The sequence below is a fragment of the Eleutherodactylus coqui genome, chromosome 2 (assembly GCF_035609145.1).
Source record: "Eleutherodactylus coqui strain aEleCoq1 chromosome 2, aEleCoq1.hap1, whole genome shotgun sequence".
NCBI lineage: Eukaryota > Metazoa > Chordata > Amphibia > Anura > Eleutherodactylidae > Eleutherodactylus > Eleutherodactylus coqui.
Window position 1 is genome coordinate 51,498,341 of NC_089838.1, and position 27,644 is coordinate 51,525,984.

Genomic DNA, 27,644 nt, shown 5'->3' on the forward strand with positions numbered 1-27,644 from the left:
ACCTTCTCTTCTCCAAGCAATCATTCTTCTAGATGTCCCAAACGGTCTGAAGAGGCTTCATCGTAAAAAATACCATACAGGGATTGGACTGCAGACGATCAAGGTGAAGTTATTTTCTCTCATGACGCCCCTTCAGATTGTTTGGGACATCTGGAAGAATGATTGTTCAGAGAAGAGAAGGTGAGTGCTACCATGGGTCCTGTGTCATGCCAAAAGTAAGGCATCCTGAGACCCTTTATGTGTGGGGGTCACTTTTCATTCTAGGTGGCTGGCTCACTCACAGCCGAAGAGCACCAGTACGAATACATAATGGGATATAAAACACTGCCCAGGGGCAAACGCCTCCCAACCGCCCACGGGCAATCTGGTGATGAACACCGCTTTTCCAGCATGATGGAGCGCCATGTCACATGGCAAAAGTGATAACTAAGTGGCTCGGTGAACAAAACACTGATATTTTGAGTCGGTGACCAGGAGACTCCCCAGATCTCATCCCACTGAGAACCTGTGGTCAATCCTCAAAAAGTGGGTGGATAAACACACAGAAATTGTGACAATCTCAAACCACCGATTAGGAAGAATATGTTGTCATCAGTCAGGACTTGGCCCATAGGCCAGGATCCAGCATGCCAGGGTGAATTATGCAAGTCTTATAAAAATATGGGTCAACACCGTAAATACGGAGTCTTTGCCTAAACTTGATGTATTTGTCAATAAAAGTGTAAAAGACATGTGAAATGTTTCTAATTGTACAGATAGTTCGTATCTAGCGAAATTCGTAAGTCGAATGTTCGCAAGTCGGGGACTATCTGTACAGCACAGTATGATGTAATGCTATGGCATTACATCATACTGTGCAGGGACCGGACAGGCTTCTATCAAGCCTGTCCGGTCACATCGCGGTTGCTAGGCAGCCGGGGGCCTTCTGAAAGGCCCTAGGGCTGTCTATGCAGAGCGCCTTTCAGGAGTCCCCGGCTGCCTAGCAACCACACAGCGTCCCGCGATCTCATCATGGGACGCTGCACGGGCCCCCTGAACGTCGGGTGCAGGCTGTTTCTTACAGCGGGCTCCCGGCGGCAGCAGTTCCGACGAGCCGCGCCGCTCGTCAGAACTGTTAACACTTTAAATACCGCTGTCAGAGCGGTATTTAAAGTGTTAACCGTTCCGACAAGCGCCACGGCTCGTCGGAACTGCTGCCGCCGGGTGCCCGCTATAAGAACAGCCGGCACCCGACATTGTATGGAGCAGGATCCACAAGCGATCCCCTCCATACAACCATTTGTTCGACTTGCGAACAAAACGGACTTGCGAACGGGCTCCCGGAACGGAACCTGTTCGCAAGTCGGGGACTAACTGTACTTCAGTGTCCATAGAAACATCTGACTAACAAATCTAAAAACACTGTAGCAACAAACTGTGAAAACCAAAATTTATGTCAGTCTCAAAACCTTTGGCAACGACCAACATTAGCGCTCACATCCCGAGTGTTTATATTCATGCCTCACATACAATCCCACCCTCTTCTGCTACATTGCCGTTTCTGGGACAGCTGAGAGACCACCGGCAAGTCCACCAATCCAGCTCCTAGCTTTGCTGGTCTCCGAAACAGTAACTAGTCGTGCATCAATATGCGCCCCCGTCATCCAGGAGTCTTGGGACGAGGGAAGCTGTAATGGCGAAGCTATGACTCCCCCAACTTTGGAAGAAGAGGACAAATCAGCAGCGCCAAATTTGCAGATTTTTGGCACAGAGACGAAAAGACGAGAGACTAGGAGAGAAAACTATTTATACAACAGTCAGTAGTCACAGAAAGAAGGAGGGAAGACGACTTCCATCTTCCCAGGAGTTTCTAAAAACCAAATCCCCACAGACGATCCAATCACAGAGCAGCCACCCATCACCCACAGCAGGAGTGTTCAAGTCCAGCGTCAAGTCATGGGTCCATTGCCAAAGGGATCACCAGAGGAAGGGCATCCACAAAACTGTACTCCACCTAAAACCTGAGAGGACGACCGCTGCTGCCCCCCTCTGGCCACGTGTGGCATCCTGCAGTGTTCCGGCTGCCATTATAAAAAGTCACTTATGCGAAATCCATGAATCTGCAGGAATATGGAAGGACAATACAGTTACCTTCCCTACGGAGTCCTACTTAGCGATGAGTCCGGAGTGTCTGCAGTCCAATGACAAGGGACTGTGCGAGGCAAAGGGCGCTACCTAACAGACGGCTCTGCCCTAAGAAGCTGGCAGAGGGCAGTAAGGAGGAAGTGATAACCAGGGAAGGGGCAAACCAAAAACAGTCCGTGCTGCTAGCTGACCTCCTGCTTCACCTCAATGGTGGGCAAAGGGAATCCGGGAGTGAAAGTCAAAGTCGGGGGGCAGGGAGGGCAAGGCGGACATGGCCCCGGGATTCGCTTTCTTGTACAGTTCGTGCAGATGTAATCCTCATTCTCAGCCATCTCAGAGGAGACCCCGACGCAGACCTGGTGAAACCACTCGTCGCATCCACCATCGCACTGCACCCAGTCCACCTGCGGAAAGAAGAGAACACCACATGGTAGTGAGAACGCCAGGAATGCGCAAGTCAGGGAGGCTACTATGTACTGCAGCTGCTGTGGGACTACAAATCCCAACATAGCAGACTAATATTGACTAGCAGGCTTTGGAATGTGTTGGATTAGCCCTTTCTAGTCAAAGCGGGAATTTCAGTACATGGGAAGCTGTTCTATTGTTTCGGCTAAAAGAGGATTATTTGCACCGTGAAAATCCAGTAAAGTCGAATAAAATGCAGATTTTCTTTCCACGAGACCAAAAACATAAGGAGCTTGTTACAGAAGAGGAGTGACTGCCCCTATAAGGAGTGACTGACTATAGGGGACTGTGGGGGATGAAATGGTCTGCACACCGCTTCCTGCAATGAGTGAACTGCAGCATATAACATTGCAGGGGTTATAGAGACTACCCCTCCGCTCCCTGCAGGATGGCGATACCTGTAGGATCTGTGGGGGTTTGACCACTGGGACTCCTGAGAATGGAGGTCTTGACAGTCGCTGCGTGAATGGCGGGACTTGCATGCACACCACTGCTTCATTCATCTTAATGACCACACTGGAGATTACTGAGCGCTCGTACTCTGCAATTTCCGGCATGGTCATTTAAATGAATGAAGTAGCGGTGCACATGCGTGTCCCCGATTCCATTCACACAGCGACAGTCAGGATCTCCCTTTTTTTTTTTTTTTTAAGCATCAGCGGCTGTCCCAGCAGTCGGACCCCTACTGATGATCAAGTTATATTCTATCCAGTGGATTGGTGATGACTCTACATCTTGGTGCAACCACATTAATTCGATAGTGAATGCTCCCATCATGTAAAGCTCTTAAAGGAATTTTCCAGTTCTACGTGATCAAAGCCTAAAATAAGCCCTAGCTGCATTACATAAAGAGAGCCAAAAGGAATACATTACCCAGTACACTCGGTCCAGGCACATCCCGCTGCTCCCCAGAGCTCAGGCATGTTTCCTGCTGTCCTCGATCGCCTCCACAGGATCACTTCCTGGTTACGGGATGCATAATTCCCGCCTCCACAAAGAGATGGCTGTGATTGTTTTTTCGAGATGTCGCTTAGTCAATTCATAAATCCCGACCCCACAAAGTGATGGCTATGATTGACTGAGCAGTGCTCAAATGACCAATCACAGCCATCACTTCATAGAGGCGGGAATTATGAATCCCGTAACCAGGAAGTGATCCTGTGTCAATAGCAGAGGACTGCGGGTACCGCGCCGGAGTTCTGGAGTGCAGCGGGAGTGACCGGGACTGAGCCTGCTAGGTAAATAAAATAAAATAAGCCGTTCCCCAAAAATAAGACCTAGTGCCTATTTTGGGGCCAAACATAATAAAAGACCCGATGGGGCCCACATCAATCTTGAGATCAGGGGTCTTGTATCTCGCCATCCCATGAACACTGTAGGGTATAAGTGTAAATTGTGTTTCAACTCCTTTAGTCATGACATAATTGTAAATTCTGCAGGTTTCTAACAAATTTACCATGACTGGTGTTTCATACGTCATCTTAACCCCCTTCCCGCTGCAGGGCGTAAGTTTACGTCCTGGCAGCCTGGTACTTCCCGCAACAGGACGTAAACTTACGTCCTGGAGATAGTGCGGGATCACATATGAGCCTGCACTATCCCGCAGCGGGGGGGCATCGGAGAGGACTCCCTCTGTGTCTCCGGTCAGAACTCGCGATGTCATCGCGCGAGCCCGGCCTGTCACCATGGCAACAGGACGCCAGACACTGGCGTCCTGTATTGCCTGTGCCTATAATCGCTGTGTAAGCGATAAGGCATGGCAGAGCAGTAGCTCTGCCATGCCTTATGACAGCGATCATCAGGGCAGTGGTTAAAGTCCCTCAGAGGGACACAAACAGTGTAAAAACAACAAAGATTTAAAAAAAAGAATTAAAAAAAATGTAAAAAAACCCCCATTTTTTATGCTTTTTCTCAGATTAGCATAAAAAAAAAGGTAAAAAAAAAATAAAACCCCACATATTTGGTATTGTCGCGTCTGTAACGACGCGTACAATAAGTTGCACATGCTTTTGACTGTGCACAGAAAAAAAAGCTAAAAAAACTGAGGCAAAATGCTAATTTTGAGCATTTTGCCTCACTAAAAACGCAATAAAAGTGATCAAAAAAGCCGTATGTACCCCAAAATGGTACCAGTAAAAACTACAGCTCGTTTCGCAAAAAATAAGCCCTCATAGAGCGCCGTACATTGAAAAATAAAAAAGTTACAGGACTTTGAATGCAGCAATTTAGAATAGAAAAAAGATTTCCAAAAAAAAAGGGTTTTTATTGCAGAAAATTGGGAAAACCTAAAAAAAGTAAGAATTTTGGTATCGTTGTAACCGTACTGGTCCGCAGATAAAATGGAATGTCTCATTTATGCTGCATGATTAACGCTGTAAAAAATAAAAAAATCTATGGCAGAATTGATGCGTTTTCTCTCCCTGCTATCATAAAAAAAAAAAAAAAAAAAGTTTTACAATATAGTCTAGGTACCCAAAAGTGGCACCAATAAAAACTACAGTTCGCCACGCAAAAAACAAGCCCTCATACGGCCGCGTCGACGGAAAAATAAAAAAGTTGTGACTTTTGATAAACGGAGAAGAAAATCCACCAAAAATTGTTGTGTCCTTAAGCCCAAAATAGGCCATGTCATGAAGGGGTTAATCTAAGGTAGCTTGAGTACAAAGCGCCAGATTTACTAAGAGGCACCCCACTTGTAATACACTAGAAGCATCCGCCTGTGCAATGGAAAAGTAAGTCTTTGCGAGCTATTGGCAGAGGTGTGCCATCAGTTACGCCAGTTTCTGGTACAACACTGTATTTACACAGGCAAGTTTCACATGAGTTCTGCACTGCGAAGTGGACAGAACTCACATGTGAATAGAACCAATTAATTCTCAATGGGCTAATTTACAGGAGCAATTTAAAAAAAAAAATTTTTTTGCTCACACTGGTAGTGCAAGATCGAAAAAGAAAAGAAAAAAAAAAAAAAATTACATCGCAGCGTGTTGCATTTTGGAGCAAGAATCATCCATGAATTCCTATTTAATGGTGATGTATTTTTTCCCCATTTTTACTAGTGGAACCACTTGCAATTTTTCCATATTTTATTGTGCATTTTTCACATAAAATGCATCATACATGCTTGAAAATCGCAGGTAACTGTGCGCAATATAGCTCCAATTTTCTCAGACATTGCACTCGCCCATGTAAATACAGCCTAAACTGTGGTAAATCAGCCCGCAGAGGCCTCCGCTTCCTCCAGTTAAACCCTGCCTACTTTTCAGAAATCACGAGGAAAGCATAGAACGAAAAGTCAGTGTTGCGCTAATGTGGCAAGTGTGAAAACTTGCAACTTTTGATATGACTAATAAATTCCTCTTTGTTTTCAAGATGTCCAGAGTCTGAAAATCTGTTTTGACTTAACACAGCTGAGAGTTTGTTACAGTTGCATCCATTCGAAACAATCCTCTGCGAGCTAGAGTCTCAACTCTAGACTGATACACTGTAACAAAGCTGATGTGTTCTGAGAATCGTGTACACTGTATACAATCATATCCACCTCTAAGCTGTGTGCAAAGCTAGATCCCGTCCCCATTCACTGACAGCAATTAGAGATGAAAGCAGCGCTTCAATTTTGGGACAAAATTGTGTGCCTGGATGTTAGGGGGGGAGGAGTTTAATACCTGTAGTTGCTGTTCTTTGTTGCCCCCTGATCCACCAGTTCCAGGCCATTTAAGATGGCTGCAACAATTTTCTGACTACCTAATGCACACTGCTCTCCAATTGGCCATTGTGGAACACATAGGCAAACTCTGGCCAATCACAAAGCAGGTATAGTGTATTGGAATTCTAACACTACTGATGCATAGTGGACAATTAGGTAGTCTAAAGATTGTGTCAGCCATCTTAGATGGCCAAAAATGGGACCTGGAACCAGTGGCTTGGAGGTATGGCACAGAACAACTGCAGGCAAATTCTCCCCCATCCTCCTCCCCTTCTTCAATGACAGAATTTTATCCTGAAACCAGAGGGTTGCTTGAAGAGAAGCAAGTAGTGCATAAGACAGTTGCAGAAAGTCCAGGACATAATAGATGTCCACACTGTACCCTCACCTTGTCTTTGCAGGGGCGCTGGCAGTTCTGGGCTGCACATATGGCATTCTCATCGTCGGAGTCTTCCGCTCCAGACCAGTCATACTTGGATGGGATATCTAGCACCTTCTTCTCTCGCTTCTTTTCGATGAGCTCTTTGCCGAGATCCACCTTGGCGGCGGCAGCCTTCTCCTTCTTCCTCTTGCGCTCCTCCTCCTTAGCCAGCCTCTTGGCGAGCTTGCTGAGCTCCTTGGCCTTGTCGTGCCCTAGCTTGAGCTTCTTCTTTTTGGTCTTGTCCAGTTTCTTCAGATCCTTGGACCTTTGCTTTCCCTCGGCTAAGAGCTGTTCCGCTCGCTCCAATTTCCGCTTGCGTTTCTTTTCGGAAGAATCCCTACTTTTAAATTTAAGTGGCTTCTCATCCAGGCTGTCATCCTGTGGAAACAAACACAAGATTTTTCGAAGGAAGGTCAATAATGCAAATTCCACCAACGGCAAGGATCCTTACCTCCATGACATGCAGGAAGCGCTCCTCTGATGGTGGATGAGTTGCCTGCAATATCCGCCAGATGTGTTGGGTCTCATCCAGAGAGACCTCCAGCAGATCCCCCAACATCATCAACTCCTCCAGCTGACACTTGGCGCCAGGTGACAACTCCAGGACAGGCGGCTCCAGGCTGCGAGGCACCAGAGGAGTCTTCCGGGGCTGCTTTCGAGGAGTTCCTGAAGCTTTAAGAAATGAAAGGAGCAAAATCAGTGATAGTCAATGGAAAGTTCACTGAAGTCTCCTCACGTTTTATGCACAAGGATTGTCCAGTATTAGAGATACATGGCCAGAAGGAGTACCATTTGTGTCCATGGATTGCAACATGGTTCCACAGAAGTGAAAGAATCTGAGCTGCAAAACCTGACACAATCTGCAGACAGGTGTGGTGCTATTTCTAGATGAAAGCAACCATGTTTTTTTTAATCCAATACAACCCCTTTAATCTTCAGTCTGATTGCTAGAGATCTAAACTCTGAGACCGCAGACTGAAAGAAGACCCTAAGTCTTGCATTGTTACGCAGGCAGGCAAGCTATTACAAGCTTAAAGGGGTTGCCTTGCCTTTATTTAACTGATGATCTATCCTCTGGATAGGTCATCAGTAGTCGATGGATAGGGGTCGGCTGCTCTTGATCCCCATCCATCAGTTGATCGTTCCTCCGGCCTGCTTTCAGTGCAGCGGGCTGGACGTTGTCATCAGCTGTCAGCACAAGAAGTGCAAGCATTGGCTTCACCTCATTAAAATCAATGAGTATGCCAGGCTGTTTATTACACTTCCTGGTTAGGAGGTCACATCCAGTCTTTCAAAATATGTTTATTGGTTTTAAGTCAACAAAACAAACTTAGGCCTCCTTCCCACGAACGGATTTCCGCCGCGTAATTCGCGGCGAAAATCCGCTGCGTTGCCCGCAGCTATTAGATTCCATTGAACCTAATAGCTCAGGGCACACGGTGCGGAATTCCACCGCGGAATTCCGCACTGTGAAATCTCCCGTCCTCACCCGCGGCATGCTCTATTTGCCGCGGGTGTACGTGCTGACGGCTTCCATTGCAGTCAATGGAAGCCGTCCGTTCACGCTATCTCCCGCTGTAACACAGCGGAAGATAGCGTCTAAACGCTTTCCCGCCTACCACCGCCGCGTCATATGACGCGGCGGGCGCGTCACGTGACGCGGTGGGCGTGTCATGTGATGCGGTGGGCGTGTCATGTGACGCGGCGGCGGTGGGCGGGGAAGAGTCATGCGGGAGCGAAGAAGCCGGATCCGCTGGTAAGTACAGTTAGGGCCAGAAATATTTGGACAGTAACACAATTTTCGCGAGTTGGGCTCTGCATGCCACCGCATTGGATTTGAAATGAAGCCTCTACAACAGAATTCAAGTGCAGATTGTAACGTTTAATTTAAAGGGTTGAACAAAAATATCTGATAGAAAATGTAGGAATTGTACACATTTCTTTACAAACACTCCACATTTTAGGAGCTCAAAAGTAATTGGACAAATAAACATAACCCAAACAAAATATTTTTTCTTCAATATTTTGTTGCGAATCCTTTGGAGGCAATCACTGCCTTAAGTCTGGAACCCATGGACATCACCAAACGCTGGGTTTCCTCCTTCTTAATGCTTTGCCAGGCCTTTACAGCCGCAGCCTTCAGGTCTTGCTTGTTTGTGGGTCTTTCCGTCTGAAGTCTGGATTTGAGCAAGTGAAATGCATGCTCAATTGGGTTAAGATCTGGTGATTGACTTGGCCATTGCAGAATGTTCCACTTTTTTGCACTCATGAACTCCTGGGTAGCTTTGGCTGTATGCTTGGGGTCATTGTCCATCTGTACTGTGAAGCGCCGTCCGATCAACTTTGCAGCATTTGGCTGAATCTGGGCTGAAAGTATATCCCGGTACACTTCAGAATTCATCCGGCTACTCTTGTCTGCTGTTATGTCATCAATAAACACAAGTGACCCAGTGCCATTGAAAGCCATGCATGCCCATGCCATCACGTTGCCTCCACCATGTTTTACAGAGGATGTGGTGTGCCTTGGATCATGTGCCATTCCCTTTCTTCTCCAAACTTTTTTCTTCCCATCATTCTGGTACAGGTTGATCTTTGTCTCATCTGTCCATAGAATACTTTTCCAGAACTGGGCTGGCTTCTTGAGGTGTTTTTCGTCAAATTTAACTCTGGCCTGTCTATTTTTGGAATTGATGAATGGTTTGCATCTAGATGTGAACCCTTTGTATTTACTTTCATGGAGTCTTCTCTTTACTGTTGACTTAGAGACAGATACACCTACTTCCCTGAGAGTGTTCTGGACTTCAGTTGATGTTGTGAATGGGTTCTTCTTCACCAAAGAAAGTATGCGGCGATCATCCACCACCGTTGTCTTCCGTGGACGCCCAGGCCTTTTTGAGTTCCCAAGCTCACCAGTGAATTCCTTTTTTCTCAGAATGTACCCGACTGTTGATTTTGCTACTCCAAGCATGTCTGCTATCTCTCTGATGGATTTTTTCTTTTTTTTCAGCCTCAGGATGTTCTGCTTCACCTCAATTGAGAGTTCCTTTGACCGCATGTTGTCTGGTCACAGCAACAGTTTCCAAATCCAAAACCACACACCTGGAATCAACCCCAGACCTTTTAACTACTTAATTGATTACAGGTTAACGAGGGAGACGCCTTCTGAGTTAATTGCCGCCCTTAGAGTCCATTGTCCAATTACTTTTGGTCCCTTGAAAAAGAGGAGGCTATGCATTACAGAGCTATGATTCCTAAACCCTTTCTCCGATTTGGATGTGGAAACTCTCATATTGCAGCTGGGAGTGTGCACTTTCAGCCCATCTTATATAATTGTATTTCTGAACATGTTTTTGTAAACAGCTAAAATAACAAAACTTGTGTCACTGTCCAAATATTTCTGGCCCTAACTGTATGGGGTCTCTGGGGGGCGCCGCGACGGGCTTCGCCACGGAATATTCCGCGGCGGAGCCCGTCACGCTCGTGTGCAGCCGGCCTTAGAATGAATACAATCGAGAAACTTGCGTAAAATGGAGAAGAGATGTTAAATAGTATGGCAAACTGACCCGAAGGTCTTATATTCTTTTCTTTACATTACATCGTGGCAAGTATGAACTTAACTTGTGTCTAAACAGAACGGAACAGGAATTAATGGATGCGGGGACTTATCTAATGGGTCTCTAGTCCCCGGAAGAACCGCCAGCAGGCCAGATGGAAGCTAGGGAAAGGGATGGGATCCAGAAGCTTTAGCCCGACAGCGGTCTCCAGGAGGCAGAGCAACCCCCCACACCACACCGTGTCGTAGACACGAAGTCCACCGATTCACTGTCGATATTGTTAACAAAGAGTGGCATAAGAGCCGAGAACACAACACAGAAAAGAAGAGAAATAGAAAGAGACAATAGGGGAAGGAAGACTCATGAGAGAAAGGGGGGGGGGGGGGGGGGGAGATTGGCAGTCTCACCACTTCCTTTTAAGTGTTTATGCACCTGGGAAAACAAGTAAATAGGCAATCTAGCGCCAGGCATCAACAACAGGGGCGTGGGAGGAGCATCAAAATGTCACCTACACCAACCAGTCAGCAAGCCATTTGGGGAACGACTGGGATCCCTTAAAATCTGTCCAGACCGCTCAAGTGGTGTAGGTGCCGATTGGCTCAGGCCAGTGTCGAGGTCAGAGCTTTTAAGATCCGAGGAGGTCACATTCAGTCTTGACCAGGAACAAAGCAGGAAGTGGGGGAGCAGTGCAGCTCGCTCACCTCCTATGCTGACTGCTGATGACAACGTTCAGCCCGTTGCACTGACAGCAGGCCGGACGATCGGCTGATGGATGGCGTCCCCGAACTCCAGAGAAAAGGGCACCAAACCCTTTTAAAAAGGTGTATAGTATCTCAAAAAGTTATGGCAGATCAGCATGACCCTGAGAATGAAGGGGCTTCCTGCACAGTGGCACTCTGACCATGCAGCAAAAACTGCAGCCACCACAATCACTTGATCGGATCTGTGTTGCAGTCCTCTGCACAGCGGGTGGCCGGGCCGCTGCTGCACTGGAGCAGACAGTAAAAGAAGTGCAGCCTCCTTATTACTAGGACTGCTGAGGGTCCTAGAAGTCAGATCCCCACTGATTATAAACGGATGTGATCTGCCATCACTTTATGAGAGGTTTGCATACCAAAAAGTGAAAAATGTGTTGAACAAGCAGAGACACGAATCTGGGGGTCCTGGGCTCCACATTACGAAACCGTTTTGCTACGTTCAAACTACTATTAGTTTCATTGTTCAAGCTTCATCCTAGGAGCTGAACACTACAAAAATCGGAAAGCGCCGAGCCCGGCGACGAGAGGACCCCACTGACTTTAATGAAGTCTGTTAGTCTCCCAGAACGCAGATAGAACTTTTCTCAGATGAAATAATGCAGCTGTCAACCTCACCTTACATACATAGTAACATAGTATGTAAGGCAGAATGAAGACAATGTCCCATCTAGTCCAGCCTGTCTATCCTCCTGTGTTGTTGATCCAGAGGAAGGCAAAAAAAACCAAGAGCAGAAGCCAATTAGCCTTTTTGGGGAAAAAATTCCATCCAGACTCCCTAATAGCAATCAGACTAATCCCTGGATCAACCCCTAATAGTTCCTACCTGCCTGTATACCCCTATTAACAATTAACCTAAAGATTTATATCCTGTAATATACTTCCGCTCCAGAAAGACATCAAGTCCTCTTTTAAACTACTCTATGGATTTTGCCATCACCACATCCTCAGGCAGAGAGTTCCAGTCTCACTGCTCTTACAGTAAAGAACCCTTTTCTGTGTTGGCGATGAAACCTGCTTTCTTCTAGACGTAGCGGATGCCCTCTCGTTACCGTGGCAGTCCATGTATTTATACATAGTTATTTGATCACCCCTTAGTCGTCTTTTTTTCCAGGGTAAATAATCCCAATTTGGATAGCCTCTCTGGGTATTCCAGTCCCTTCATTCCATCTATTAGTTTAGTTGTCCTTCTTTGAGCCCCCTCAAGCACTGTAACATCTTTCCTGAGCACCGGTGACCAGAACTGTACACAGTATTCCATGTGAGGCTTGACAAGTGCCTTATATAGTGGGAGAATAATGTTCTCGTCCTTCCCCCCTATACCTCTTTTAATGCACCCCAAGACTCTATTAGCTTTTGCAGCAGCTGACTGGCACTGATTGCTCCAGTTAAGTCTACAGTCCACGAGTACCCCCAGGTCTTTTTCCATATCACTTTTCCCTAGCAGTACCCCATTTAGTGTATATTGGTGACATCCGTTTCTCCTGCCCATGTGCATAACCTTACATTTTTCAACATTGAACTTCATTTGCCATTTTTCTGCCCAAGCCCCCAGCTTATCTAGGTCAGTTTGTAGCCGCACATTGTCCTCCATTGCATTGATTATATTCTATAATTTTGTGTCATCTGCAAATATTGATATTTTGCTGTGCAGCCCCTCTATCAGGTCGTTGATAAATATATTGAACTGAATGGGGCCCAATACTGAACCCTGTGGCACCCCACTAGCGACGGTGGCCCAATCAGAGTATGAACCATTTATTACCACGCTCTGCTTTCCATCATTGAGCCAATTCTTGACCCAGATACACACGTTTTCACCCAATCTGAGCTGCCTCATTTTATATATTATGCGGCACGGTGTCAAATGCTTTAGAGAAGTCCAGATATACGAGATCAATAGACTCTCCCAGGTCCAGCCTAGAACTTACTTCATCGTAGAAGCTGATCAGATTGGTCTGACATGATCCACCCTTCATGAACCCATGCTGGTGAGAAGTTATTCCGTTGTTCTCCTTGAGGTATTCTTCGATGGCGTCTCTCAGAAACCCCCCTCGAATATTTTTCCAGTTACTGAAGTGAGACTTACCGGCCTGTAGTTACCAGGCTCACTTTTGGACCCCTTTGTGTAAATTGGAACCACGTTGGCAATGCGCCAATCCAATGGTACAACGCCGGTCTTGATAGTATCCACAAATATAAGATATACTGGCCTAGCTATCTCATCACTTAGTTCCCTTAGTACCCTTGTGTGTATTCCATCTGGGCCTGGTGATTTATCGATTTTAATCTTCTTTAACCTGTTCCGCACTTCCTCCTGCGTTAGGTATGAGATACATGGATACACTAAAACAACCCCTCAGCTATGAGTGCAGGAAATGTACACTCTTCGGGATGTAAACAAAGTGGAGACATAGGGTCCTTTTTACACGGGATGACTGTCAGACGCTTAAGCACCAGATAGTTGTCCAAGCGATTATAGTTCTTGTGCTTTCACACAGAAGAAATGATCGCTCGCCTAATGGAGGCGGAGTCATCCAGCTCGCCCACTTCCACTAAGAGTAAACAGGAAGTAGTTCATAGATTAATGACTGCCTGTTTACAAGGGCCAACAGTCGCTTGGTTTTTAGGCAAACTGAAAATCAAGCGACTAACAAGTAAGCGTTTCTTGGTCACTTGCCCTGTTGGGTTCTTTGCTTATACGGGAAGACATTTGCCCGTAATTGCTCCTTTGGCCAATGAAAAAGTACTCTTACTGAGCTTAATGTGCCACAACTCATCCAATTCGCACCAAAAACAGCGTCCATGCCGCACAACACATTTATTATATTACAGAAACTTTCTGCATGTCGCTCGACAACTGGGTGTGACTTATAAAGAAAGGGGGCAAGGTTTGAACACAACCATGCGTGCCAGCATTTTGGCACAAAGTAAGGCAACCTATAGGGGGTGTCAAGTCAGACAAGAGTGTGTAATATGTGCAAAATATATCAACCAACATAAGACTGGTAAATTTGGTGCAATTTTAGTCTGCGGACAACAAGTTTACGAGGTTTAATTAGACCGTATTTTACCCCGATGACCCAGTTTACTAACAGATTGAAGAGTTCTTGAAAATTGGGCAGATTTGATTGGTTATTAATTACATATCTGGGGGTGTGAGGAGGATTTGGGCACCTTTGTTTATTAATTACAGATCTTGGGGTGTGGGGAGGATTTGGACACCTTGGTTTAGAATTACAGACCTTGGGGTGTGAGGAGGATTTGGGCACCTTTGATTTAATGGCACATATTGCAGGTAAATCAAAGCATCGACTCGCTCCTACTTACTCTGCATGCAGCTCTTGGAGGCGGAGGAGTACGCATGTTCAGCGCAGAAGGAAGGGGTGGTCCACATGTGACTAACCACTTCTTCTGACTTGATTGGTATCTCCTCGTCACAGAACAGATTGGGTTCTAGGCTGCTAGAGGACTTGACGCTGCCGGTATCCTGAAAAATGGAAGAGGGGTTTGTTATTCCAATTTCTAAACATGAAACAGACCCCATATTCGTGAAACCCCCCAATATCCTGACACCCCACATAAATGACATACACAATTCTAAATGTGTACGAACATGGGACTTCAACCACTTCAAGACCAGAGATGGATCACTTTTTGATTTTAGTTTTTTCGTCCTCACCTTCCAAGAGCCATAACGTTTTACTTTTTCCATTGACAGCCATATGGAGAGCTTGTTTTTTTTACGGGGACAATTTGTAATGGTACCATTTAATGTCTTGTATCATGTACGGAAAAACTTTTTACAAGAATTTCTAAGTAAGGAGATATAAAAATAAATAAACGCAACAATTTTGGAGGGTTTTAGTCTTTATGGTATTCACAGCGCAGTAAAAATGACATATGAACTTTGTTCTGTGGGTCGGTACAATTACAAGGATACCAAATTTATAGTTTAAAATTTTTTTTTAAAGTAAATAAAATTTTTGCTTAGACAAAAATTGCTTTTCGTCACCGTATTCTGAGACTTGCAACGTCTCTGAGACTCTTGAGATTTTAAGACTCAACTTTTTCGGCGATGAGGTTGTGTGAGGGCTGTTTTTTTTGTGGAGTAAGCTGTCATTTTTATTAGTACCTTTTTGGGGTGCATACATGTTTTTTACTTTTAATATATTTTTTTAAACTGTTAAAAACTTTATTACATTTTAATTTTCTTTCACACTTTAGTCCCCACAGGGGACTTGAACTTGATCATTTGATATCTTGTACTGTATACTGCAATACTTTGGTATTGAAGTATATAGCAATTGTTGATGTTGCATTCAAGCCCTGCCACAATTAGGACTTAAGAGGCATCTTTGCATGGCAGCCCTGGGAGCCTTCAGTAGGCTCCAGACTGCCATGCTAGACCATTGGCACTCGCTGATCATGCCCCCCCACTTTCCCGCTGTTTAGATATGCAATCAGCTTTGCCCTTGGCATCTAAACATTTAACTGCCGCAGTCAGCGCCAAGTCTTATTGTGGTAGTTACTGGTGGCTGTCCACTATCAGAAACCGATAATAGTCACTGGGTATGGAGCAGACTTACCTCCCAAGCCTGCTTTATACACACTTCAGGACGCTTATAGTTGTTTAGCGGTTTTGAAGTGGTTAAAGGCAATAGACACCTTTGGGGGCCATTTTTTTCCCCTTAAATGCATTTTTTTTGGTCTGGGAATACGTCTGTAATGGGCTTTAAATTAAAAAGTTTACACAGTTTGTCTTCTGCAGCTTTTGCATATCACTGGATATAGACACTACACACTGAGTCTGCAATAGGAGATTGTTTGCTGGCTGAGCGGTTTGTTTGTATAAGCATAAAAATGCTTACTGCTCATTTCCCTGTGTAAACTGTGACACAAGCAGCTGATCAATGACAGCTATATGGTGATAAACTATTGTGCTAACAAACTAATCATCCCCATAAAGCCAATAATCTGCCTGTGTACACAGAGGGAACGAGCTCTAACAGACATGCTCATTGTCGCTCAGTGGTGGATCGCAGACAGATCTGTGAAAGGACCATTAGTTTCCCTCTGCTCTCTCCTCTCCTGCACCTTATCAGCTAATTTATGATCACAACAAAGTTTATCTTCCCTGTGGTCACAAACAGGGTGATAAGATGGTTCAGGAGACGAGAAAGAAGGGCTGAAAACTAAAAAGTGCCCAAAACACAAAACAGATATTTTTGGTATAACTTACCGTAAAATCTCTTTCTCGTCACGTTCATTGGGGGCCAACAGCCTAAACCATTGGATATAGCCACTGCCCTAGGAGGCGTCACTAAGCAAAAAAGTGTTAGCTCCTCCCCCCTGGCTATATTTCCCCTGCAGGCATTCAGCTAATCAGTCTGTCTGCAAGCAGTAGGAACGCCAGTGGGAGTACGATTATGCATATTATATTTTATACATACCAAATTACAATGTTTTGGCCTAATTTTCTGCCAAACAATGACCGAAGACAGAAAATTCCAGGAACCGCCTTAATAAACAAGGGGTGGGTGCTGTGGCCCCCAATGAACGTGACGAGAAAGAGATTTTACGGTAAGTTATACCAAAAATATCTGTTTCTCGTCTGTATCATTGGGGGCCACAGCCTAAACCATGGGACGTCCACAAGCAGTCCCGAACAAACTATACATTGGGTAGGCTATTTACAGGTTTGACCGTGAAGTCAATGGGCCGCCACCTGCAAACTCTTCCGGCCGAGAGCAGCGTCCGCCAATATGAGGCCTTTATAGAATTTTGACAGCATAAGAAGGTCCAGGTGGCCGCTTTACATACCTAAAGCGCTGAAGCTCCGTGACGGACCGCCCAGGAGGCTCCTACTGCTCGTGTGGAGTGGGCCGTAACCTGAAATGGTGGCGCGTGTCCTGAGGTACGATACGCCTCTGTTATCCAGGACCTTATCCACTTAGATATGGTGACCTTCGTGTGTACTAGCGTTAGACAGAAGGAAGGCAGGAAAACATCTACATTGATGTGGAAATCCGAAACTACTTTCGGTAGAAATTCTGGTGATGGTCTCAGTACCACTTTATCTTGGTGGAAAGCCCTATAGGGGGTCTGTATATACAAGGCCGCCAGTTCTGAGACCCTACGAATAGAGGTACTAGCGACCAGGAATACTACCTTCCAGGTCAGTAGCCGCATAGGAATCTCTTTCAGCGGTTCAACGGTTGGTCTGTCATAGCCTCCAATACGAGATTAAGATCCCACGCTTGAACCGGTGGTTTCAACGGGGGTGTCGTATGGGCGACTCCCTGCAGGAGTGTTCACACAGCCATTCAGTTTGCGATTGGTCTCTGAAACAGCACCGTCAGTGCCGATACCTGCCCTCTTAGAGAGTCTACCCTTAATCCTATTTTCGAGACCCGATTATAGGAATGCCAGTATTCTGGCCACCAAACATTGCATCGGCTGCACTCGCCGGTCCTCGTACCAGGTGAAGAAATGCTTCCAGACTCTGTAATAAATAGCCGACGAGGCCGGTTCCCTGCCCGTATCATTGTTTTAATCACCTTCTTTGAGTAACTTTTTCTTCTTAATACCTCGGTTTCAACGGCCAGGCCGTCAAATGTAGAGACCTGGAATCCGAGTGTAGCAAAGGCCCTTGGGATAGCAAATCTCTTCGATCCGGTAGGTGCCATGGTGCGTCGGTCAACATTTCTATGATGCTTGCGTACCAGCTTCTTCTTGGACAATCTGGCGCTATTAGTATCGCTGGTCGCCCTTCCTGTTTGATTTTCCCTAAGATTCTTGGTATGAGAGGGATTGGTGGAAATACGTACAGGAGTTTGTATCCCCCCCACGGGATGGTCAGTGCATCTGTTGCTGCCGCTTGCAGATCCCGTGCTCGGGCCACAAATGGAAGAATTTTGTAATTCAGTCCGGACGCCATGAGGTCCACGTCTGGTGTCCCCATTTCTGACATATCGCCTGGAATACCTCTGGGTGTAACCCCCATTCGCCGGGATCCATAGTTTCCCGACTTAGGTAATCTGCCACCCAGTTGTCTACTCCGGGAATGTAGGCTGCTGATATTGAGTTCAGATGATTCTCCGTCCACGTCAGTATGCGAGTTATCTCGTTCATTACCGACGTGTTCCGCGTGTCCCCTTGATGGTTGACGTAGGCCACCGCTGTGGTGTTGTCCGTCTAGATGCGCACCTCCTTCTTCTTGAGACTGGACCCGAAGTGCCGAAGAGTCAGGTAAATGGCCCGTAATTTTAGAATGTTGACGTGTAACATTTGTTTCTCTCTGAGGCTAAACTCCCTGAACAGACTGGCCCTCCAGTGTTCCGCCCCAGCCTGAGCGGCTGGCGTCTGTCGTCATTACTACCCATCGTTCTGGGCCCAAAGACCGTCCCACCTGAAGCCTCCCAGGTTTCAACCACCACTTCAACGCCCTGGCCTTGAGGGGTTATCCGGATTCGTTACTCCAGGGTCAGTGTGGACCTGTTCCAGTGGGACAATATCAGATGTTGAAGCATCCTTGACCGGAACTGGGCAAAGGGGACCGCCTCGAAGGCTGCTACCATCTGGCCCAGAATACTCATACAGTGCCTGATGGTCAACGTTCTCTTCTGCATTAGAGCCCGAACACCGTGTAGAAGCTTGTCTACTTTTGTTTGAGGTAGTAGCACGCGGTGCTGGCTGGTGTCGAATATCATGCCTAAGAACTCAAGACGTTGTGCTAGTATTAGGCACGATTTGTCGCGGTTTATTATCCAGCCAACTTCTTCTAAAGTTTTCATCGTGACGCGTAAACTCCTGATGTTGCCGTCCCGTGACTGTGCTTTAACTAGCACATCGTCCAGGTATGGTATGGCCGCTATACCCTTTGCATGGAGTAGTGCCATCACTGCTGGTAGTACTTTCGTAAATACCCTTGGGGAAGTTGAAAGGCCAAATGGCAGAGTCGTGAATTGCAAATGCCTTCCCTGCGTCTCGAAACTCAGGAATTTTTGGTGTGCTTCCCGAATCGGAATATGGCGGTATGCGTCCTTGATGTCTATTGAGGACAAAAATTCCCCCGGAAGCATGGAAGCTATCACGGATCTGATCGGCTCCATCCGGAAATGCTTTGCTTTGATGAATTGATTTAGTCTCCCTACTCCAGTAGTGGCCTGACCCTGCCGTCTTTTTTGGGCACTAGAGAAAGTTTTGAGTAGAACCGTTGCTTCTCTTGCGCCCCTGGCACTGGTTTTACAACCCCTTGTGCCAGAAGATTTTCCACTGCCAATTGTAGATTGGCTACTCCTTCCGGGGTGGCAGGTGCTCTGGACCTGCAAAACGAATTCTGCGGTAGAGTCGCGAATTCGATCGCGTATCCGGAGGCCACAATCTCCTGCACCCACTTGTCGTTCACGCGACTCCACCATGTCTCCCGAAATTGGGAGAGTCTGCCCCCCACCCCGGTGACACTGGGTGGGGGCGGAGACTCATGCCGCGTTCTTTGATCCCGCCGCCTTAGATGTTCCTGGTCGGGATCGCCATGCTGGTCTCGTCTTGAAGGTCTGTCGGGGCCCTCCTAGATTGGGACCCCTGCCCTGTCCCAGGGCGGGACGAGAAACGCCGCAATAACCTAAAACACGGTTTCCTCTTCAATGGAACCTTTTCCTTTCTTGTTAGTATTTGTGGCAATGACGTCCTTTTGCCGCCTGTGGCGTCCTTTATTAGGTCATCTAACTTGGGCCCAAAGAGCCTATTTTCCTCAAAGGGTAATTTTGTTAGGACCATTTTGGACTCTGAATTGGCTGACCAGCTCTTTTGCCAGAGGGTTCGCCTTGCGGCGATAGAGCGGCGGATGCTCGAGCCACGAACTTCGCTGCATCTCTCTGCTGCGCATACGAAGTTGTTCGCTTGTATGATAATGTTTGTTGCTTCAAGTAGTTCACTAGGTGGAGTACCTGCCAGAATGCCTTTCCGCAGCTGTTTGGCCCAGGCTATCGAGGCTTTACTGACCCATGCGGTCGCGAAGATCGGCTGCAGGGCGGTGCCCGTAGCCTGAAAACACTGATTTCGTCAATGTATCCAGTTTTCTGTCTTGAGGATTAGCCAGAGTTGCCACTTCGGCTGTTGGCAACGCTGTGCCTCTGGATAGCCGTGCCACCGGCGGATCGACCACCGGGGGTACCGCCCAACCCTTTTTCAGATTCCCTGGGAATGGGTATGTAACCAACCTCCCAAGTTTTCCCGGGTTGCCTAAATTTTTTGTCAGGATTCTGCCATTCGTCTGCAAAGTCCTGATGGTCTGGAAAGACCTCTCGCGGTCTCCTCTGACGTCTAAACGACACCATGGATGGAATTGCCTCTGCTGGTTCCTCCGTTACTTGGAGAGTTAATCTTACAGCTATTACTAGACTGTCCAGTAGGCTCGCCAATCGCGAAACCTGTTCGTCGTCCAGATCAGGAGCAGACGAGCCCGCAGAGCGTTCGTCTTCCGATTCACTACTCTCGCCCGTTGTTTGGGCGTGTCCTGCGAAGCCCGGGAGCATGATGCCCGGGGGGAGTCATGGCGGGCTCGGGCCGGTCTTGCAGAGAACCGGGACAGTGAAGAATGCCTAGATCTGTGATAAGTCCGGACGAACTCCCTGGACCCATGGAAGCCATGAGAGTCCCTGGACCGCCTGGACTTGGAGGATCTAGGCGACGCTTCTAGTATGGCGAGACTTACGGGAGGTGGCCCGCTACTGCGGGACCTCCTTTCGCGTGCCCTCCCGCGCGCATATTCCGAAGAGGAAACTTCCGAGCTGGATTCTAACCGGCGCAAAACTGCCACAGATGTGGTCAGGCAGGAAGCGGCAGAGGCCAAGGACCTAGCCCATTGGGATTCGGCCCCTGGCTCCACAGGGGCGGCGGGGGGCACCGGGGTCCCTGGAACTGCACGTGCCGTGGTGCACTTAGCGTAGCGGGGGTCGGTTTGACCGCAGGCAAACTTAACGCTGCAAGATGTGCAAGCGTAATGCTTCACCCTCCCCTTGGCCAGCTGGAACCCACTGATCCGGGGTCAGACATGGCAAAAGAAAACCTCAGGTGAGGGGGAATGCTACGTACTGCACGAGTACCTGCAGGGGGAACAGGGGAGGGGGAGGGGAGAGACCGCGAAGTGCTGCCTTGGCAGGCTTACCCGGTCTAGCAGCTGTTTAAGCGGTTTCCCTGATCCAGCTGGAGCCTCTGGTCCTGAAGCTTGAAGACCGTCAGGTGTCGACGTGGGTCCACCATACGGAAATAGTAGCGTTTGTGACCTGGCAGGTGTTTGGCAGGTACTGCTGCGGGTGCTGGTACAGCTGCTGATGCCCGTTACAGAAGGTGCTGCTGCTGTCCGGGTGCTCACTCTGTGGTAATAAGTCTGCAGGCCGTGTCAGCGCTGGATGCTGCATGTTGAGAACTGCGCACAGTGCTGGGCTCAGTAGTACTAGACAGAGGGACTGTCTTGCTGCTGGGAGCGGCCATTCTTCTGCCTGGCTGCTTCTTCCAAGTTTGCTGCGGCCGGAGGGGGCGTGGCTTGCCCGGGAAGTCCGCCCGCGACCCGGAAGTGACGTTTTCCGGCTCTGCGTCGGCGCCCCGCCCCCCGGAAGTGACCTGTCCAGCCAGCGCTCCGGCGTCCTGCTGGTATGCCGTGCCCGTACACCTGTTGCTGGGAGAGCCGCTGCTGCCTGCTGCCATCGTACTTGCTTCACTGTTTAGGATGCCAGCTCCTAAGGTACCTTGCGTCCGTCAGGGGAGCCACAGCCTGGCCACACGTCGACCTGTCTCCAGCAGTGCTTCCCCCTATGCGTCACTGGTCATAAAGTACGCCACTCCAGGGAGGGGGAGCCCTATGCGCATTGCAGGGTCGGGCCCCTTTTTCTTCTCTGGGTGAGAAGCCGCAGAAGTGGTGGAGACACCCCCTGCCTGCGTCTCCCCCGGGAGGCCAGTAGAGCCAGGGAAAAGCCCCGACTCCCCGGATTCCTGTGAATAGCCACGTCTGCCTCCTAGCAGACACTAAGCTAAAGACTGATTAGCTGAATGCCTGCAGGGGGGGTATAGCCAGGGGGGGAGGAGCTAACACTTTTTTGCTTCGTGTCGCCTCCTAGGGCAGTGGCTATATCCCATGGTTTAGGCTGTGGCCCCCAATGATACGGACGAGAAATGATGAAAATGAACAATTTCAATTTAAAACAATCATTCATCGGGTGACATTTAACAATGACCGATCATTTTAGTTGACTGATGACTGAAATTTATGATCGTTGTACAAAAGATCTTGCATTACGAGAAAGCATCTCCTCCTTGCACAGAAGATTTTTTGTTGCAAAAATCCTCCCAGAAAGTTCGTCCATTCATCACCCAGTGTCACCCAACAACGCCAACATGGATCAGAAGGTCTATGGTTGCAAATGCGTAATGAACATTCAACAGGTGTTTGGCTGTTCAGTTAGCAACCTACTTCTAGCAAATGTGTATGGCCAACATAAGCTATCAGGCCAGCCTCACTGACAGATCTCCTATTGAGGCTCACTCTGCAGCCCCCATATACAGTAATATGTAGAAGCTGCAAAAGACAAAACACTGTAACATCTATTTTGAGTTGTAGCCTCCACGGCTCGGCTGCATTAGGGACTTACAGAAACAACTGAGTGAGCTTCGATACACTGTTTCCATAACTCCCAGAGAAGTCAATGAGAGGTATGCCAATAGCGGAGAGCCATGTTATTATTGCTGTAACGTGGGAGCTGCGGAAGCGGTGTAGCTTGCTGTGCTATACTGTCTACATATTGCTCATTGACTTCTATTTGAGTTAGGAAAACAGCATAGCCCAGTTGCATTACTCAGCCATCTCCACAGAAAGTGAATGAAGTGCTGGTCACGCATGTCAATATTTGGGCCAGGGCACAAAGGTGCAGAATATTAATGGAAGACAGCCATAGATGTTACAATGGAGATGTTTTCTTTAAAGTCATTACCAGTCTGCTTACTACCTTTACATCGTAACCATAGGTCTCTCTGATATCCTCGTCAGAGTCTGTCTCCTCATCGTCGTAGTCTAAAGGTGGCTGTGGAGAAGAGGCCACGCTGGACATTCCCCGACTGAAGGATCCTTGCTGGAATATGGGCAGGTGACCCTACAAGATAGAAGTGGCGGGCGAAAGAGAATTTTAGAAAAACAGACAACTCGATCGAGAGACACAGAAGCCCATTATGAATCCAGTGAGGAGCTTAGACTGGAATTACTGGTGCTCACCTGCAGATCGGGGTTGGCTGCAGCTTTCTGAAGTTCTGCGCTGATGATCTTTTCAGTCTTCTCCCTTGCAGCCTGCTCCACCATCCGTTGACTCAGAACAGAAAGCTTGGCCAGGGCACAAGACAGTTCTTCTGTGGCCAATGCTTGCCGTGCCCGGTCCTGCCAGCTCATGGCACGTTCTGTTAGACACTGTAGTGCTTCGCCCTCAGGCAGCCGCACTGGCAGTTTCTGTAGTGACACCAGCAGTGAGAGTATAGTCTCCAACCGTGGCCGTCGGGAGCGCATGCACTGTGTGCACAGGAACTTGACATCCTTCGATTGCCAACTGGTGCCTTTTTTCTGTGAGCTGGTCTTGGGCAGGGGCACGCACGTGCTGTGAAACCAGTCCTTGCACAGCTCACACTGTAGCATAAATCCACTGGCAGCTTTGCGGCATATGCAGAACCGAACCTCCTCGATACGATCCACCATTGCCATCTTGGCCAGATTAGCCGCCCGCAATGAACGCATAGAATCCACCTCTTTGTGCTCCAAGTCCTTAAATAATGCAACCTGCACGGGAAGACAAGAATGACAATGAAGGCTTCTCCATGCACAAGTAACGGATTGCCCAAAGATGGTAATTGAGTGCAAAAAAAAAAACTCTACTGCTAACAAAGACGACTCTTACGTCTAACTTGTTGCGAGAATGCTGGGGGCAATAGACTAGAGTATTTGTATATGTCAGATATAAAACCAATGAATGCGCTGATTACATTTGCAGCAGCCATTACGTTTCTAGTCCCCATTACCACAGAGGCAGTGTCTCGTGACTCTTCCTGTGACTCCTCGAGATCGCTCATAGAATCGAGATCCAAGTCTTTCTCCTCCATCAGCTCCTTCACTTTCTTCCTCTTATTGCGCCCGCTTCCATAAACGCCAATATCACTACGGGGGCTGAGAACCTACATAGGTCAAGAAAGGGGAATTCAGTCAGTGTTAATGTGTAACGCAATGTGTAGGTTTACATTTTAACCTCTTGGCGCTGACGTACATCTATGACAATGTGCGCAGTATTTGTATTAAGCGTGCTCGGGAGCAGAGTCTGCTCCAGACACAGTGGGTGCTAGCTGTAAAACACAGCAGGCACCTCGCGCAGTGACTTGGATCTGAGTTAACTCCAATCCCAGTCACTTAACCACTTAGATGCTGCTGTTGGTGCTGACTGCAGCATTTAAATGGTTTGTCAGAGAGAAAGTGCTCCCTGTCCCCTGAGCGCTGCCAACGCCACTCCACACCCATTCATTTGCCATGCAAGCCTGGGGCCTAGTGACTAGACCAGGTCATAGGGGTCAATGATAATGATAATGATAATTAAGTAAACAATAACCCACACTGTTGCGTTTCTGTAGCTTGCCATGCTATTTGCGCAACTCTGATTTATTTCTATGGAAGTTACGAAAACAACATGGCCTGACGCTCAGCTGTTTGTCTCTCACACCTCTATAAGATACAAGCCTGTGGGTGCTCCTAAGAACGAACACATGTGATTAGTATGGAGTTCCCTCTGGGCTGACTGACTAAGAAGCATTACATGGCCACATCCACCATGACATACCTTCTTAACACTTTACCCAGCAATTGCAGCAAACCAGGTACAAGCCAATAAGGAAAACTCTCTCACCTGTAGTAATGTGTAGCTTGAGTTCTTCTTCAAGAAAGTCCTGGCAGTGCGCTCCCTCCAAGCACGAGCTGCTGCAACTTGAGACTCCAGCTGCGGGAGGGCATCTAGACGCACAGGAATGGGCCGACCCTTGCTCAGTAAACACTCCAGGTGCTCCAGGTATGCATAGTGACTGCCATTCTGCAACAGAGGAAACAGATACATCAAGACTGTGAATTAAGGTATAAGCAGATGTGCTAACAGTTATTTTGACAAGAAGCTACCTGAATGGCTTCAACTTTTGAGGTCCAGTCCTTAGCTCTCTGCAAAGCTTCCTTTAATGCCAAGACGTTGGGCAGATAAGCCTGGATGTTCTTCGCCTCTGCTAGTATACTTTCAAGACTGGATACACTGTGCTGTGGCCTAAAAAAAAACATATGAAATGTTACCTGCACTTTCCTAACAAGCAGTATTAAATGAGTAGTCCTGTAAATACGCTGCATCTATCCCTGCTTAATGCAATGCTGGACCACGTGTCTCCTTACCTAGCTTGCAGGCAGGTTTTGGCTTTCTCCTCCCACCTCTCGGACACTGTAAGCAGTTCCTGAAGTTCGGCCATTGCTTTCTCTACAGCATGATGTGGTGCTAGACCCACCCCTGAATCTATCAACTTTTTCATCACATCCAAAGTGACCTTATGGGGGTCTGAAAGAGTCTGGCGCACCTCGTCCAGCCACCGCGCCTGCAGCAGCTCTTGCTTTAATCGCGGTAGCTCTGGGAGCTCCACATACAGGTTGGATCCCATGTCAATGAGAGCTTGTAGCTTGCTGGAGTCTGGAATTTCATCAGACATTGCCTCTTGTGCACGTTCATGAAACTCTTCCACATCGTCCAGCAGATTCTGGGGAGATAGCACAAAGATCAACAGTTACAGAAAGCGTTCCGGGCTGACGTCAGGGCAAGCAGACAGAGAGCGACAGCAGGGAGGAAGTAAGTATATGGGTTGGGGGGGCTGCTTACTACTAGGAAGGGGGGGGCTACCTATTACAGGGGGCTGCCTATTACTGGGGGTGGGGTGGGGGCTACCTATTACAGGGGAAGGGGCTGCCTATTACTAGGGGGACTGCCTATTACTGGGGGGGGGGGGGGGGGGACCTGCTTATTACTGGGGGGGGGGGCGCTACTTATTACAGGGTAAGGGGCTGCTTATTACTGGGGGGGCTACTTATTACAGGGGAAGGGGCTGCCTATTACTGGGGGGTGGGGCTACTTACTACTGGGGGGGCTGCTTACTGTGGGGGGCTACTTATTACAGGGGAAGGGGCTGCTTTTTGTCTGGGGGGGCTGCCTATTACTGGGGGGGGGGCCTGCCTATTACTGGGGAGGGGCCTGCCTATTACGGGGGGGTGGACCTGCTTATTACAGGGGGGTGGACCTGCTTATTACAGGGGGGTGGACCTGCTTATTACAGGGGGGTGGACCTGCTTATTACAGGGGGGTGGACCTGCTTATTACAGGGGGGTGGACCTGCTTATTACAGGGGGGGCAGACCTGCTTATTACAGGGGGGGCGGACCTGCTTATTACAGGGGGGGCGGACCTGCTTATTACAGGGGGGGCGGACCTGCTTATTACAGGGGGGGCACCTGCTTATTACAGGGGGGGGGGCACCTGCTTATTACAGGGGGGGGGGGCACCTGCTTATTACTGGGGGGGATGGTTATTACTGGGGGGGGGGCTGCTTATTACTGGGGGGAGCTACTTATTACTGGGGGAGGGGCTGCTAATTACTGAGAGGTGGGGGCCGTTTATTACTGAGGGGTGGGGGCTGTCTATTACTGGGGGGGGGGGGGGTGATAAATTATATGCTGCCCTATGTGTGTGCTTGGGGGGGGGGGGGATAGATTATATACTGCCCTATGTGTGTACTGCCAGGACATTCTAAATGTCATAATTAAGTAAGAATAGACTAAACTCCAACTCCCTTCATAACCCTGCCCTATATAACCAAAGCCCCGCCCATGTCCCGCCCAACCCTGCCGGGCCTTGTAAAAATGGTCTTGCTGGAAGCCGGTCCCTGGTGCCAAAAAGGTTGGGGACCACTGCCCTAGCCTACTCTTTTAATGGGTTTTCCAGGACTAAATTAAATGACGACCTATCCTGAGGATAGGTTAATAAACACGGATTGGTAGGGGTCTGCCACTCAGATCTGTGTTGCTCAGCTGACTAAAGAAGCCACAGTGCTCAGCATTCTGGTCTCTTCTCAGGCCTGTGAAGTTAAGTTAATCAGTCATCTGGCCTAAGAATAGCTCCGTTCCATTCAAGTGAATGGGACTGAGCTGCTACACCAGGCATAGCTGCTATACAATGCATGGCTCTGTGCCTGGTATGAACTGAAGTAGCCCTGGCACTCACCCAAGCGCCACTATCAATTCAAATCAGTTGATTGGCAGGAATCCAAAGTGATCGACCCTCACTGATCAATTATTGATGACCCATCCTGAGGACAGGTCATTAATAGTTTAGTCCCGGAAAATCTGTTTAAGTCAATTAGACAGCCATCACTCTTGCCCCCTAGAACAACTTACCTTAACTTGTCGGGCCTGGGTGATGATGCACGGCAGGCTGAATAGCTGATGGACGAAGGCTTTCAGCTCCTCCATAGTGAGTTTAGTACGAGTCTTCCCAGAGTCCTGGCTCAACTTGCTGC

The 27,644-nt window shown here is 48.0% G+C and overlaps 1 protein-coding gene across 2 annotated transcripts in view; it reads right to left on the reverse strand.

Annotated features, from left to right (window-relative positions):
- Positions 1-1,769: 1,769 nt before the first annotated feature.
- KDM5A (lysine demethylase 5A) overlaps positions 1,770-27,644 on the reverse strand; it is a 66,332-nt gene continuing 40,457 nt past the window's right edge. The window contains exons 18-28 of one of the 2 annotated variants that reach the window (XM_066590915.1): positions 27,523-27,640; positions 25,481-25,836; positions 25,220-25,358; positions 24,957-25,136; positions 24,085-24,237; positions 23,294-23,845; positions 23,016-23,174; positions 14,356-14,515; positions 7,168-7,388; positions 6,684-7,094; positions 1,770-2,528 (exon numbers count right to left, since the gene is read on the reverse strand). In XM_066590915.1, the coding sequence (XP_066447012.1) occupies positions 2,307-2,528; positions 6,684-7,094; positions 7,168-7,388; positions 14,356-14,515; positions 23,016-23,174; positions 23,294-23,845; positions 24,085-24,237; positions 24,957-25,136; positions 25,220-25,358; positions 25,481-25,836; positions 27,523-27,640 (2,671 nt within the window). In that variant the 3' untranslated portion in view covers positions 1,770-2,306. The remainder of the gene's footprint in view (positions 2,529-6,683; positions 7,095-7,167; positions 7,389-14,355; positions 14,516-23,015; positions 23,175-23,293; positions 23,846-24,084; positions 24,238-24,956; positions 25,137-25,219; positions 25,359-25,480; positions 25,837-27,522; positions 27,641-27,644) is intronic. The other variant, XM_066590916.1, reaches the window with a different exon arrangement.